The sequence below is a fragment of the Gavia stellata genome, chromosome 1 (assembly GCF_030936135.1).
Source record: "Gavia stellata isolate bGavSte3 chromosome 1, bGavSte3.hap2, whole genome shotgun sequence".
Taxonomy (NCBI): domain Eukaryota; kingdom Metazoa; phylum Chordata; class Aves; order Gaviiformes; family Gaviidae; genus Gavia; species Gavia stellata.
Window position 1 is genome coordinate 22504868 of NC_082594.1, and position 13931 is coordinate 22518798.

The window sequence follows — 13931 nt, forward strand, 5'->3', positions numbered from 1 at the left end:
CTCATAGCATGTCCATCTAAGTAGCAATGTTTGTAACTCTTTTTATAAAAATTTTTCACTTTGCTTTGGTTAGGTCAATTTTATTTTCTTAAATTTTCATTTGTGTATTACTTAGGATTTTTGCTCTGCTATCTGTTACTGAAACAACTTGTATGCCACTTTTTTTTAAAAGTTGGGCATCAGGCAGCAAATACCTACTGTGCTTCTTAGCCCTCTGTTAACACTTCCCAATGAGAAAAGAGGTGCTTTCTCAAAGGGTAAGGTTTTGCTGGATTTTTAGTGGAACTGAGTTCAACTGTTTCGTAAAACACTGTATTTTGCCTTGTCCTCTGCATATTTATACTTTGTGATCATCTTCATTGTCTTTAACCAACACGGGCATTTTGGAAAGATTTTTTTTCATGTAGTTGATACCTGATTCATCAGCTGATACAAAGATAAAGGCTGAGGTCTTACACTGGTAGTGCAACAGCACCAGAGCTCAAACTTGATGTGCTTATGGAGGAGGCAGCGTATTAGACTTCTCTAGAGTATTTTGCATCATGTCACGCAAAAAAATCAACTAAAATTCAAGACTTTTGAGCAGCGTGTAGTACACAGATGTGTCTGAGACTCCATATTTGTCAGAATAAACTAGCATACACTGGAGTGGGTGATAAAAAGTGATCAGGTGGGTTTTTTGAACGTGTTGATTACTACTTTCTTTTACAGCATAAGGATTTTCGAAGGAGAGACTTCATATAACATCTTTAAAATACTGTGGATGGCAATGGAGATGCACTAATATGACAATACTAAATAATGAGCAATAATGGATATGGAATCACTTTTGTTTATTAATTGCTAAGAGTTACTTGAATTTAGGTGGATGTGATGTTGCTTCCTGTTAAGTGCAGTGTAGTTGAAGAAACCAGGCTAAATATGTGGTGTCACATCCTCTTGTGGGAAGTGAACAGACCATTAAAGAGAGAAGGAGTTGGCGGTACTGGTGGATGAAAAGCTGGACATGAGCTGGCAAGGTGCGCTTGCAGCCCAGAAGGCCAACCGTACCCTGGGCCGCATCAAAAGAAGCGTGGCAGCAGGTTGAGGGAGGTGATTCTGCCCCTCTGCTCTGGTGAGACCCCCCCTGGAGTACTGCATCCAGCTCTGGAGTCCTCAGCACAGGGAAGTCATAGACCTGTTGGATTGGGTCCAGAGGAGGGCCATGAAAATGATTGGAGGGATGGAACACCTCTCTGCTGAAGAAAGGCTGAAAGAGTTGGGGTTGGTCAGCCTGGAGAAGCGAGGGTTCTGGGGAGACCTTATTGCAGCCTTTCAGTACTTAAAGGGGGCTTATAAGAAAGATGGGGACAAACTTTTTAGCAGGGCCTGTGATAGGGCAAGGGGTAATGGTTTTAAACTAAAAGAGGGTAGATTCAGACTAGATATAAGGAAGACATTTTTTACAATGAGGGTGGTGAGACACTGGAACAGGTTGCCCAGAGAGGTGGTATATGTCCCATCCCTGGAAACATTCAAGGTCAGATTGGATGGGGCTCTGAACAACCTGACCTAGTTGAAGATGTCCCTGCTCGTTGCAGGGGTTTGGACTGGATGACCTTTAAGGGTCCCTTCCAACCCAAACTATTTTATGATTCTGTGATTAAAGCTGCTGGTACCTTGTGGAAACTCTTTGAATGTTTTTGTTAGAATATTTGTGACTGGAGCTAACTGAGTGTCCTGGGCTTTGCAAGTAAAAACAGGTGTTCCTCGATGGGAAATGGAGTTACTATTTTAACAAGAGAGAAGAATGTGGTTATGCCACTTACGGTTAGGGTTTTGAGTACAGACGCATTTGTGTCCACTCATCTTTCAGCAATAATACAGTGAAGTTTCTGTAAAAGGTTTTGGTAATGCAGAGCTTTTTATCTTTTATTTTTGCAGCTTCAGAAATTGCTCACTATGGATCCAATAAAGAGAATTACCTCAGAACAGGCTATGCAGGATCCCTATTTCTTAGAAGATCCTCTTCCCACATCCGAGTAAGTGGTCGGTTTATTAACCTATCAGTACATCCAGAGATGCTTTAGAAATGCGTGGTTTCTCTCTGCTATAAATATGTTTGTGAATACTGAGCTAAATACTTACTGTCTAACAACCAAAGAAAGCTATAACCACTAAAATGCCATTTGTGGTTTTTAAAATTAAGTAGCGTTCTTATTAATCTCTTGCTTTATGGAACTTTGATCCTATTAGTCGCAGCACTAATCTTGTTATTCACTGACAGGTTGATTACGCATGCTACAGATCTTTGTAGACAACTGCTAAGTGCAAGTGCCCGCAGGTCCACGTCTCTGCTCCAGAACACCAGATGACACACTCTAATTAGTTTACCTTTTTCTGTCTTAGTTTTTGTTGTAAATTCAGTGGGTGGGGGAAGTCAACTTGGTGTCTATGTGCTGTCATCCTTAACAACTTAAATCCATTTTCTGTAGCCACTCCTCTTTTTTGTTTGTACAGGGAGATTTACAAGAGGAAGAAAATTTAGGGACAATGAATGATTTCATTAGAAAGTAAGCCCCCCTCCCAAAATACTAGCCAGAGAGCATGATTGTACATCTTTTTAGGAAAGCTGTTAGTACATCCTTTGTATGATTCTCTACCAGGGAAGAATTTATAAAATATGGTTTGTGTATTTATAAGCAATTAATTAAAACCAAAATTAATTCACGAAAACCTACTGGATTATTTATAACAGCTCCTGACCCGTCTCTGTGATTTAATGTTGTCATGTGAATGATTTGCTTTTGCAGAAACTGCTTTTAGGACAGTGTTTGGCTTTTTTCTCAACTTTAGGTTGGCATTTTAATGTGAATACACAATAAATAATGCTAATAGGTGTACAGAGACTTTATTATAAATACATTCTACTGATTGAGTAAATTCTACTGATTGAGTAAATTCTACTGATTGAGTAAATTCTACTGATTGAGTAAATATTACCTTGCAGTAGCAAATTCATGTGGACCATGAGATATGAATTGGCAGATGAGATTTCTAGTTATTTTTAAACTTTGTTCCAGGTGGTTTTATTAATAGTCAGTGGAGTTTCCAGGAGTATTTTTAGTTAGTCCTGAGATTGTGAATTACACTATAGCTGGATTAAGATAGCTCTTTGTGCCCTTGCAGATATCTAACAGGTGGTGTACCTTTTCAGCCACTAGCCTGGTCACCAGTTACCAGAAACCATGAAAACTATTAGGAGTTTAAATGAGTGTGTAAGAGGCAACTGCAGAGTCTAAATAAATGTGAATAGGTTTACTAAGTTTAGAAGATGATGAAAGTAAGACAGGGAAGACTTCATTAGTTACAGCTATTAGGCTGTGGCTCAGGCGACTTGAAACTAGCACGGGTGAAGTATGAATCTTACAGGTCTAACCCTTCTGTTCTAATACAGTGATAAATAGACTTTTTTGGGGGGCAGTGTTTTTGCAGGTTGTCAAATCCCTTACCCAAAACGAGAATTTTTAACAGAAGAAGAACCAGATGATAAAGGAGACAAAGTAAGTACTGGAAGAACAGTATCGTCATGCTTCACTGGCTTTCACACTATTTCCTGTTTTCATGTTATTTCATGTACTGCTTTTGAGTTGAAATTTTTCTTTGTGTTTAAACAATTGAGAAGAACCAGCAGCAGCAGCAGGGCAATAACCATACTAATGGAACTGGTCATCCAGGGAACCAAGACACCAGTCACACGCAGGGACCCCCACTGAAAAAAGTGAGAGTTGTTCCTCCTACCACTACCTCAGGTGGACTTATTATGACCTCAGACTATCAGGTATTTGTTTTATTCATATATTGTGTATTTGGTTCTCACGTTTACAGCAGCGTTTCTTTAAGCTAAAAAAGTCATCTTGTAAATGTCACTGTATTAACTGGTATTTTTTGGCATCTTTCATGTGTTTTTTCAGATGTGTTTAGTTGATGGTTTGCCTGTAAATTGATATGCTGATGCTCTTTAGATTGGCAGTAAGGAAATTAGGATCAGAGATTATTACAGTTACTAATTTATTACCTTCATATTAGGGAATGCTGATTGTGGACCAGGGGCCTGTTGTGCTGCGCTCTGTGTCACCTAAAAATACCATTCCTTATTTAAACAAGCCTGTAATGGTAGGAGGCAAAGGATATTGCAGTAAACAAGCTGTGAAATAAGAATCTGAACAAGAGTTTTAGCTGGGCACATGGATGGGAGAGCAGTATTTTGGATGACAAACAGAAAGACTTGGCATGATCCTGTCATAATCTCTGTTCTGAAGACCAAGGGAGATTCCATGTTGAGTAAACCCAGTATTACAGATCTGAAGAGACATGTGAGGTGGTGGCGATCAATGAGTGAGGAAGACAAGGAGGAGTGTAGGAAAAAAGCTTGAGGAAAACTTGAAAACTGTGTTCTAGCCTTCCTGCATTTGAGCTCGTGGTCAGACATTAGGAAATCAGAAGAGTCTGGAGCAGAAGAATATCTGAGAGTCATTCCAGGGAATGATACCTGAATTTGTGTGTTTGGATGAGGTTACTCCTGGAGACTGGGGAGAAGAGAGTTAAGGACAGAACCTTTAGTTAATGCGAGCTAAGAAATGACAAAAGAGGAGCAAGGAAAACTTCAAATGATATGCATAGAAGCAGTTAGAGAAGTGGCAGGTTTTGGAAGCCTAGGGAATAGAAGATTTCAAGAGGAGGCATGCTGATGGAAATGTTAGCCCGCAGGAACTGTTACATACTGGTTCACATGGAATGCATCGTACAGAAGACCAATTGGAAGAGAGTCTTGGATGAAATCAAAAGATGTCGAAGTCAGAAATTGCTGGCAGTGTTTTTAGTTAATTTAAAGATTAATATCTAAATGTGAGACCCTAATATTGGAAACCCACTTAGCTATGCTTACATTCTGTAGCAAAACTTAGGGAGAGTTAAAGAACAGTGTCAGTAAAACTGCTGCTGTCAGCTTGCATTTCACAGTTTGATACTGTTTCTCCATAGACACCAATGGGCTTTGAAATCTTGCATTTCAGAGTTTGTTCCTGAGATATCCTTAAAGGTTGCCTGCGGGCATTACCCTCATCCTTATATAAATCTGTATACTTCCAGCATTGGCCAAAACTTCAAAGTATTAAAAAAATGTAAAATAAGGTCATTTTCAGGAGCTTTATTGTTAGACCCTTCATATAGTCCCCAAGTGCCTTTGCTCAGTTTATCCCAGGACATCAATAGCATATCAGTTTTCAAGTCATTCTCCTTGAATGATGTAAATTTTTAGAGCTGTTTGAAACAGTGGTCAGCCTTAACTACAGTGCTGCAGTGTGGAGCGCCTCTAAGTATAAACATTGTCTTTCTTCTAGTTGGATTATGCATCACAGAGCACTCTCTTACAGGAGCTTCATCCCTTTCAATTTGGCAGCCTGCAGTCGATCACTGTTTTGGCCTTTTAGCTGGCTCTTTCTACCACTTCTGTGTGTATTTTTAAGAAGGCAAATGCAGCCGTAACTCTCTTAATCTTCCCCTCGTGTTGAGTCACATATCTAAGGAGATTGATGCAGAGGTTCAGGTACTGTGTCAGGGAGCACCATTTACATGCCCTATTTGCACACCCTTCACCTCATTTTGCTGCTGCAGCTTGGCATTTTGAACAAACTTCAGCTTCCACTTCTGTGAGCAAGAGCTGAGGCTTGCTGGTTGAGAAGTCAGAAGACTCAAATTGCCTTAGCCGGAGTTGACATTGGTTTGTTTTCAGCTCATGCTCATCAAAACTTTCGTACTCTCAGATACCCATCCCAGGATTATAGCTGGGGGCAGCCCGTGTCAATAAACATAATTTCAGAATATTTTTGTCTTGAGATAGTGATAACTGCTACTTTGCTACCTCAGGAGCTCTTATTGGTAACTTGACTGCTCCTGACTAATCTTTTTGCTGTCTCTCTAGGAGGTAAAACACCTGGTTTTCCTCCCCTACAAAAAAAAAAAAAAACACAACCAAACCCACAAACAACCCTGCCCCGAGTCTTGCAAAGAAGGTAGTGGGTAGATTTGTTCTGATTAAGGTATCTGGAAAACATGGTAGTCAAAGGGAGGAGAGCTGAACTTGCTGGCACTAGAACAAAAGCAGTTAAAAGCTGGCTATTGGTGGTTTCAGGTCTCCCTGAAAAAATTCCTCACATGTTTTTGCTTCTGATCCTGCAACTTGAGGAGATGGCAAACAAATATTACAATAGAGCCTTCTGTTTTAATCAAACACCTGTTCCTTTATTCTTCATTTGATTTACTCAAATTCCCTGTTATAAAGCTTGTGAAGAAGGATTGCCATCTCCTGGGTGAGGCACACTAAGACAGTTTCTACGTCCGCTCAGAAGTCAAATTACTCTTGGCAGGGCAATTTGACCTTGTATGCTTTTCTGCCATGCATAAAAATAGTAGACACATGGCACACAGGCTTCCTTGCCTTCTCGTTTAAATCTGCAATGTGACACTTCTAAAGGCAATGTGAGTAAACAGGCTGGAGCAATTCCACTACTCAGAGCTTTTGCATGTGATAACCTTCTGGGTGCTTAATGGTATTTAGAAAGGATTGGATATTTACATTTGTTCTTAAACAAAAGCCACTTGTTGCGCCGGGTGTCATGAAAGAATCTGATTTTTAATTGCCTCTGTCTTAAAATAAGATCTGTTTTAGAAATCAGGATGCAGAAATTGTTTACAACTGACATGAATGGACAGTTTTTAAATGGTTAAACTTGTGATAGTTTCCTACGTACAGGAGCGATGCTTGGGCAAAAAGAATATTTGCGGATTTTTGCTCTCTGAAGTACATCCTATATTTGTTACATGGAGAAGGGTGACCCAGAGCTGTGACACTTCTGTTGACGAGTAACTTAGTCCATCTCTCATGACTGAAGGCAAATGTCACAAAAGTGCAGTCCCTGTGTCATGGTGCAGTTCAGCAGTGCTGGTTTGTTCGCGCTGGCATTAAGTGCTGGTCCAGCCATTTCTTCCCCTTTACACTATACACCCCTAGAGAATTAGCTCAGTTCTGTGAGCATATGTTAACAAGTAGAGTTTGCCTTTTCATTTTTGCCATCATCTCAGCATCCTGATTATAGCTTCTGTTCTAAATGCTGAATGTCAGGGAAAACTGGAGTTGTTATTTATTATTTTATGGTACAACTTAGAAAATCTGTAAAACTATTTTAATATTTTACTTTTTCAGGATGTTGGTTCACCACTGTTTTACATTATCAGGTCTCAGTAGCAATACCTTAGTCTTGGAATATTGACCTTAGAGAAGTTTCCAGACCTTTACTAGAAGCATTTTTTTCTGAAAATACTAATACATCTTGCGAGCGATATCAAGAGTTCAGAAGTTACACAGAAGTTTCTAAATGCTGCAAAATTTGTGTGTGTGTAAACCTTAACATAAATGTAAAACAGCACAGTAACGTACTGAAATTGTGTTCACTTAATGAAATGTTAAATGCTACTAAGTGGTCATCTGCTTAAATTGAAAATCTCACATCCAGTCCTTTTTTCCTTTATAATGCATGATGTGTAAATAACTGACGTTTAGTTTAAAATTGAAGTAGGCAGTTGTTGGTTTGCTCAGAGTTTCTAGCAATGAAGAATACTCCACTCAATAAATAATTGTAGAAGTGCCGGTTGAAAGGGGCCTCTGGAGACCATCTAGCCCAATCTCCCACTTGAAGCGGGACTGTTGCTAATATTAAATCAGGTCAGCCATGGCTCTGTTTAGCTGAGTCTTAAAAACCTCCACAGATGGAAACTTCACAGCCTCCCTGGGCAAATTCTTCTTCTAGTGCTATACTTGTCTCGAAGTGATTCCTGCCCACCCCCACCCCGCCCCCCGCAATGTCCAACCTGAACCTCCCAAGCCACAATCCATGTCCATTTCCCCCTGAAATACCTGGTTCCACTGAGAAAGCATGTGGCTGTTGTCTTTAACTTGCCTTCAAGTATTTGTAAGGCTGCTGCTAGATGACACTTTAGCCTATATAATAATAGTGTTCTCAGCCTTTACTCCTAGGTCACACAGAAGGGTGGCAAGCATACCCTTTGTATAGGAAAATCTGCAGAATAATGCACAGTGGCTCATCAGCAGTAAGATGCACCATTTGGACCTCCACCCCAGTGTACCTTCTTGGTAGGGGAAGGGAGCAAGTGGAGAAGACCACTGCCATCAGCAGTGGTAACAAGCAGGTGTACTGTAGCCATCTGGAGGGTTGGCTGGAGGTTTGACTATGTTGGGGGTAGTTTCACAGGAGGTAATTAGGATGGGTAACTGTGAAGGGTGGTAACTGTCGCTTTCTAATCTGGTATTCCTTATGTTCGTACCTGCTGTAATCAGAGTAAGTGAGAAGAAGCCTGGAAGTGCAGCTGCTTTGAGACTGTGTGTGCTTGGTACCCCTTGCAGAAATAAATCAGTAGGCAAAACTGTCTTGCGATGTACCTGTTACAAAGGATTGCATTTCTTCTGCTTTTACCCCTCTGCAGCGTTCCAACCCCCATGCTGCCTACCCCAACCCCGGACCAAGCACATCACAGCCACAGAGCAGCATGGGATATTCAGCTACCTCCCAGCAGCCGCCACAGTACTCGCATCAGACACATCGGTACTGAGCTGCATCCCAATAACGTCAATGCACTGTTGCTAATGCTGCAGGACTGGCCGCACAGCTGCCTGCCTGGAACCTGGCTTGGGCCACGAGAATGTACTGTACAACCACACCTCCAACCTGTCCGATCGCCACGATCCACCCCCTTCCACAGAGCGGAGCAGTGGCTCCCAAATTGTACCTGGTTTTGGGGTTAGACTTGAAAAAAAGAAAGTGCTAGCACAGTTTGTGTTGTGGATATGCTACTTCCATAGTTTACTTGACATGGTTCAGACTGATCGATGCATTTTTTTTTTTCAGTGACAGTCTGTAGCAGTTGAAGCTGTGAAATGTGCTAGGGGCAAGCATTTTTGTTGTCGTATGTGGTGAATTCTCTTGATGTAACAACTCTATCTGACCAATAGTACACAACATCTTTGAACTAGTACTTGAAGCATACAGTATATGTTACCATGGCAAAAAAGCAAACTAACCGTGACTCTGATTGAGACAATTTTGATAGACATTTATTTTTAGTGACTTTTGTGGGTTGGTTCATTTTCCACCTAGATCAATGTTTTATGACCGACACGATTGCTACGATGAGATTTTTTTAGGAACATGAAAACATTTGCATTTTTTTCCAGCAATTACGAATGTCCCAAAGATTAATTTCCAACATAAGTTTTTGGTTTTGTTTTTAAATCTATGACTTGACTGGTATTAAAGCTGCTATTTGATAGTAAAGTAAGTATGTTGTCATTGATATAAACATGTTTGGTTCAGCAAACAAACTTAAAATGATTGTCATAGACAGTGTTTTATTTTTTTCCTGTTGTTGCTAATGATTTGTGAGCATGCTTTGGGATTAAAAAAGCATGAATGATATTTCCTAAAAAGGTGCGGCATCCATTCAGATATTTCATCATGATTTTTTGAGAACCAGCTTGGTGTAGTGGATTTTAAATTTTGTTCCGTTAATTATTTTTTTAAATGTTCGCACGTTGTTTAGGGGTGCCATTCCTACAGCAGAGGATCAAGGTGTTAGGAGAGCCTTAGAATTTATGAGGAAAAACTTACATACAATGTACTGTATCAAACTATTTTACATGAATGACACAAGTATTCTGAATAAAAAAAAATCAAACATTGTTAAAACAAGGTGTTATGTAATAAATTTATTTTTCATAAATCTGCATATGACCTTTGCCTGTATTCCTTTTTATCAATGACAACACCCTGCTCCCCCCTTGTACATCTATTTCGGGTTGTGTCTTGAGAAACAGTATCTGACAGGAATTTTTCTTGCAAGTGGGCAGGCTTCCATTAACTGCTGAGAAGGATTTATTTTTTTTTAAATAGCAGAAAAAATTACAGTGCCTTCATAAAATGGCATTACCCCTCTTGCATACATGTAGCTAATCAGCTGGAGATCCGCTGAACGTGGGTTTATTACTAGCTACATTTTATAGATCAGACAGCTCCTTTTCATCTCCAAAATCTAGAGACGTTCCTGTCTGAATAGTTCTTGCAAGGTTTCTGTAACTCATTCTTACCTTGTTATCTAATACCACACCATGATTTTATGATGTAAATGCATATGCATGTGACATATGCAATATATGCAGGATGTTTTTTCTGCAAGTGCTTCATGTAGTGTGAATATCAACTAGTATGATCCATTCAAATGCACTCAGCTGCTGACAGGGGGGGCAAAAGAAAAACCAAATCATTAGCCAGCCTGAAATGCAAATGATGTTTGAGGTGAAGATGAAATTACCTGAGTGGAGTAGGGGTTTAAGTGCTCAGGAGACTTACAACTAAATTAAAAATCTGAGTGCAGTTTATGCTGCTTTAGTAGTACTGTGTGATACCCTCTTCATTTTGATGTAAGTGTTGTCAAAATCTGCCTTTCCTCAGTTTCTGGAATAAAAATAAATATATAGGTGGGAATGCCTTAAACTTCTTTTTGTTTTTCAAATGAAAGCCTTTTTTCATCCTTTGTTTAATTTATATATAGGCTTTGAACTTGCCTCTTCAGTATCTCTAGACTCTTACCAGGTACTGAAAAGGCAACAAGAGTGGCTTTTCTTTGGCTAAAGTACTATTGGCCTAGATTTTTTGCTTTCTTATTGATGCTTATTCATATTAATGCATAAGAGTTAATATTACGCATGTTAATGCAAACCTTATTTAATAGCAGTATATTGTGATGTCTCCAGTGCTTTGTTTAAAAGTAGCAGGCTGGCTTTAATTTCAGTTTTGCAAGGGGAAATGCATCCAACTGGCAAAAAGGACTCTTGCCATTAGTTTGCACTTGAATTTAATTTTCCTATTAAGAAGGTACTTGAGATGAAGACGCGGCTTATCAACTAATTCTAATAAAACTAAATTATACTCTACATTTAGTTCTAAATAGTCTGCTACTGCATTTGCAGTGATTTCATTCATTCTACTCCATTTTTAGGAGACATTGCAGATTACCTCAACAAACTGAGATCCTGCAGGTAAGTCAAATATTAATATTTGACTTGTTTCGATGCCTGAGTCAGCTGGTGGTTTGGGAGGGGAAATTTGAGGTTTCTCTCTTTAGAACTGTGGAAAGAAAAGGTTTTTCAATGCTTGGTATAACCTCTGATACCTTCAAGACAGGGTGTATTTCTGTTGTAGATAAGGTTATTCTTGTCATATTCATGACAATTATAAATTATCTGCATCAAATAAGTTTTTTAATACTGGTTTTAGGAATACTGAGGGCAAGGCTCTAAATTACTTTCCTAAACTGTTTAAAAATAAAAATGAATCCTGTCCCTGTTTTGCTCTGGGGGGCTTTTTACATGAGGGTTACAGAAAGGGGAGGAAGAAGAAAGTACCTTTGAGAGCATTTAATAGAAGAGTTGCAAATTCCCGTGAGGGAGATGGCAGCTTGGCATGCAGCAGCCAGCGTGTGAGCCGTGCCTCTTTCCTCGCCTAGCTCAGCATTTGTTACTAGATTCAAGAACTTCAAAGCTTTTCATTTTTCACCAACAATTATCTGGGCCAATCTGAGTGTATTTCAAATAGCTGGAGCCTGGGAGCCTGTCTTTGTTGCTCTGATTGAAGAACAAATTGTTTTTCTAGAGTAGGCTTATGTTGAAAATGGGCTACAAGCTTAACTTCATCGTGAGGATAAATACACTATTCACTTTCACCTTGGCATTCCCAGCAAGCCTAGCTCGTGCCAGCTCTGAATTTATCATACCTGATAAGAACCCAGCTTCTTTAAGAAGAAATAAATAACTTTTGCAATGACCCCTTTTGAAGAGGCATTAGTGGTGGGGAGGAGCAGTCTGAGAAGGAAATGAGCCAGGTTCTGTCCTGGCTTTGTCTGTGTGTATACATAAATTGGAAAATACTCACTGAATTGCCCATGGCAGTGCCCAAGCAATGCCCAGCTGAGGGGCAGGCCAGGGTTAGTTCAGGTTTTCTTTCGGCTTCCTTTTTCCTTCATTCTGAAGCTACTGCTGGGCAGAGTCTCTTCTGGGTCTGGGGTGATTCATGTGTAGATGGCAAACTCCTCAAGCAGCTAGGGTGGTAGGCCTGAGCGGGAGACAAGTGAGCAATCACATCTCTCCAAATTCCTTTTTGCTTTTTGTGTGCAATGCTTAATTTTTATGGGATATACGTTTCCATGCTTTGCTTTCTCAGGGGAGATACTTGATGCAGGTGGCAGGTGTGTGCCATTGCCTGTTCAAACAGTATCGCAGTCCTTGCTGTCTCATCTCTGCTAGATGGGCTCCTCCAAAAGAAAAGAGCAAGTTCCTCCGTGTTTCTTCGCTGAGGGCCGTCAGCAGCCCAAGTCCCAAGTGTCTCGTCAGCTACCGTGTCCACAGTAGCTTTGCACAAAGCTTTCTTCACAACATGGAGCAGCACATTTGTGAGACTGATCATTAGGACGTTATCATTTCTGATCATCAGGATGTTATTTTATAGGAAGTGGTGTCAACGCAACCTTTCTTTGCCAACTGAAACAAGAAGACAGCAAAGCATGAGTGGAGTGTGAGTGAAGCATGCAGGAGTTAGCCATGTCATGTGAAATGGCCTTAAGCTCTGTCAAAAAGGATCTTGGAAGCTGTTCCTATTGTTTTCACCTTGTTGTATGTCTCTTGCCCATTCAGACCCAGCAGAGGTGGCAGTTAGTGAGAACAAGGGTTGGAGTCAGTTGCAAGTGGAGGTTTTATGTGAAGAAATGACTTGTGCTGTTTGCCAGTGTCCATCGATTTCTTTCTAAAATTGCTCTTTGAACAATAAGCAGCTTCTGTTGTATCTCCCCCAAGCCCATCCTGGTTCACTAAAAGGCAAGCTGCGATCTCTGCCTGTCATGTATGGTGGCTGTTGATGATTTTACGGACACAGTTAGGCGGTTTGACTGCCACAGAGTGAGATAATGGCGGTGGGATGGAGCCTGCAGGATCTTGTATTGGTTATAGTGTATCAGAAAGGAAAGACATAGATTATTTCTTGGAGCCAGTGGTGAATTTGCAGACCTGCCATTTGGACTAAAGGTTGTTGCCATTGTCTGCAGAAGGGCTGAGTAATGTGGTGCTCCCTACACGCTATTTTAGTTACACCCCTGAATAGAGCAGCCCTTTTTTGTTGGGTAGCGCAGCCGTCTCAGCATCTTCCTCTAGGCTGAGTGGTGACAGCGCTTCGGGATGCCAGTTCTGAGACAGTTTAATAGCCAGTGTCCCTTGAGACCAAGGTAGATGAGCTTAATTCAGTGTAATTTGCTTGTCACAGCTGTGAATAAAGAATGCTTCGTGAAATAATATGTCAGACATCTGAATGATGGGATGTACAAACTGCTGTAGCAGTAGGAGAGGTAGAGAAAAAGGTGCTTACCCTTTGAAAGCAAAACAAGCAAAGCTGCTTCTTCCACCAGGACTTTTGTGATAAGTTCCTCTCCTCAAGGATTTTAAGCAGCCTTTATCTTGGCGGTTGGCTTCAGCGATGGCAGAAGGGAGTTATCTCCAGAGGACTGTCTTTAGTTAAAGGGATCCTGTGCCGTAAAGCTTGGCGCTAGCGCTGGTGTTAATGAAGCCATTGCGCTGGGGTGATGCAATCCAGCTCCAAACCAGGAGGGGAATCTGCACAAGCTCCGTCACTGCTCTGAAAGCTTCCATGTCACAAGATACTGAAAAGCGCTTTTCAGCCTGCCGGGATTTAAGGCGTCTTTCCTTGGCCCTCACACTGAGTTTAACTATCGCTTTGCTTTTCCGCTCCTACTTAGGTGGGCTGGGTGCCCCACCT

At 40.7% G+C, this 13931-nt stretch overlaps 1 protein-coding gene across 3 annotated transcripts in view; it reads left to right on the top strand.

Annotated features, from left to right (window-relative positions):
* CDK8 (cyclin dependent kinase 8) overlaps window positions 1–9784 on the top strand; it is an 88696-nt gene extending 78912 nt beyond the window's left edge. For 2 of the 3 annotated variants that reach the window (XM_059836348.1, XM_059836361.1), the window contains 4 exons: window positions 1924–2021; window positions 3464–3542; window positions 3662–3820; window positions 8542–9784. In XM_059836348.1, the coding sequence (XP_059692331.1) occupies window positions 1924–2021; window positions 3464–3542; window positions 3662–3820; window positions 8542–8667 (462 nt within the window). In that variant the 3' untranslated portion in view covers window positions 8668–9784. The remainder of the gene's footprint in view (window positions 1–1923; window positions 2022–3463; window positions 3543–3661; window positions 3821–8541) is intronic. The other variant, XM_059836354.1, reaches the window with a different exon arrangement.
* Window positions 9785–13931: the final 4147 nt, after the last annotated feature.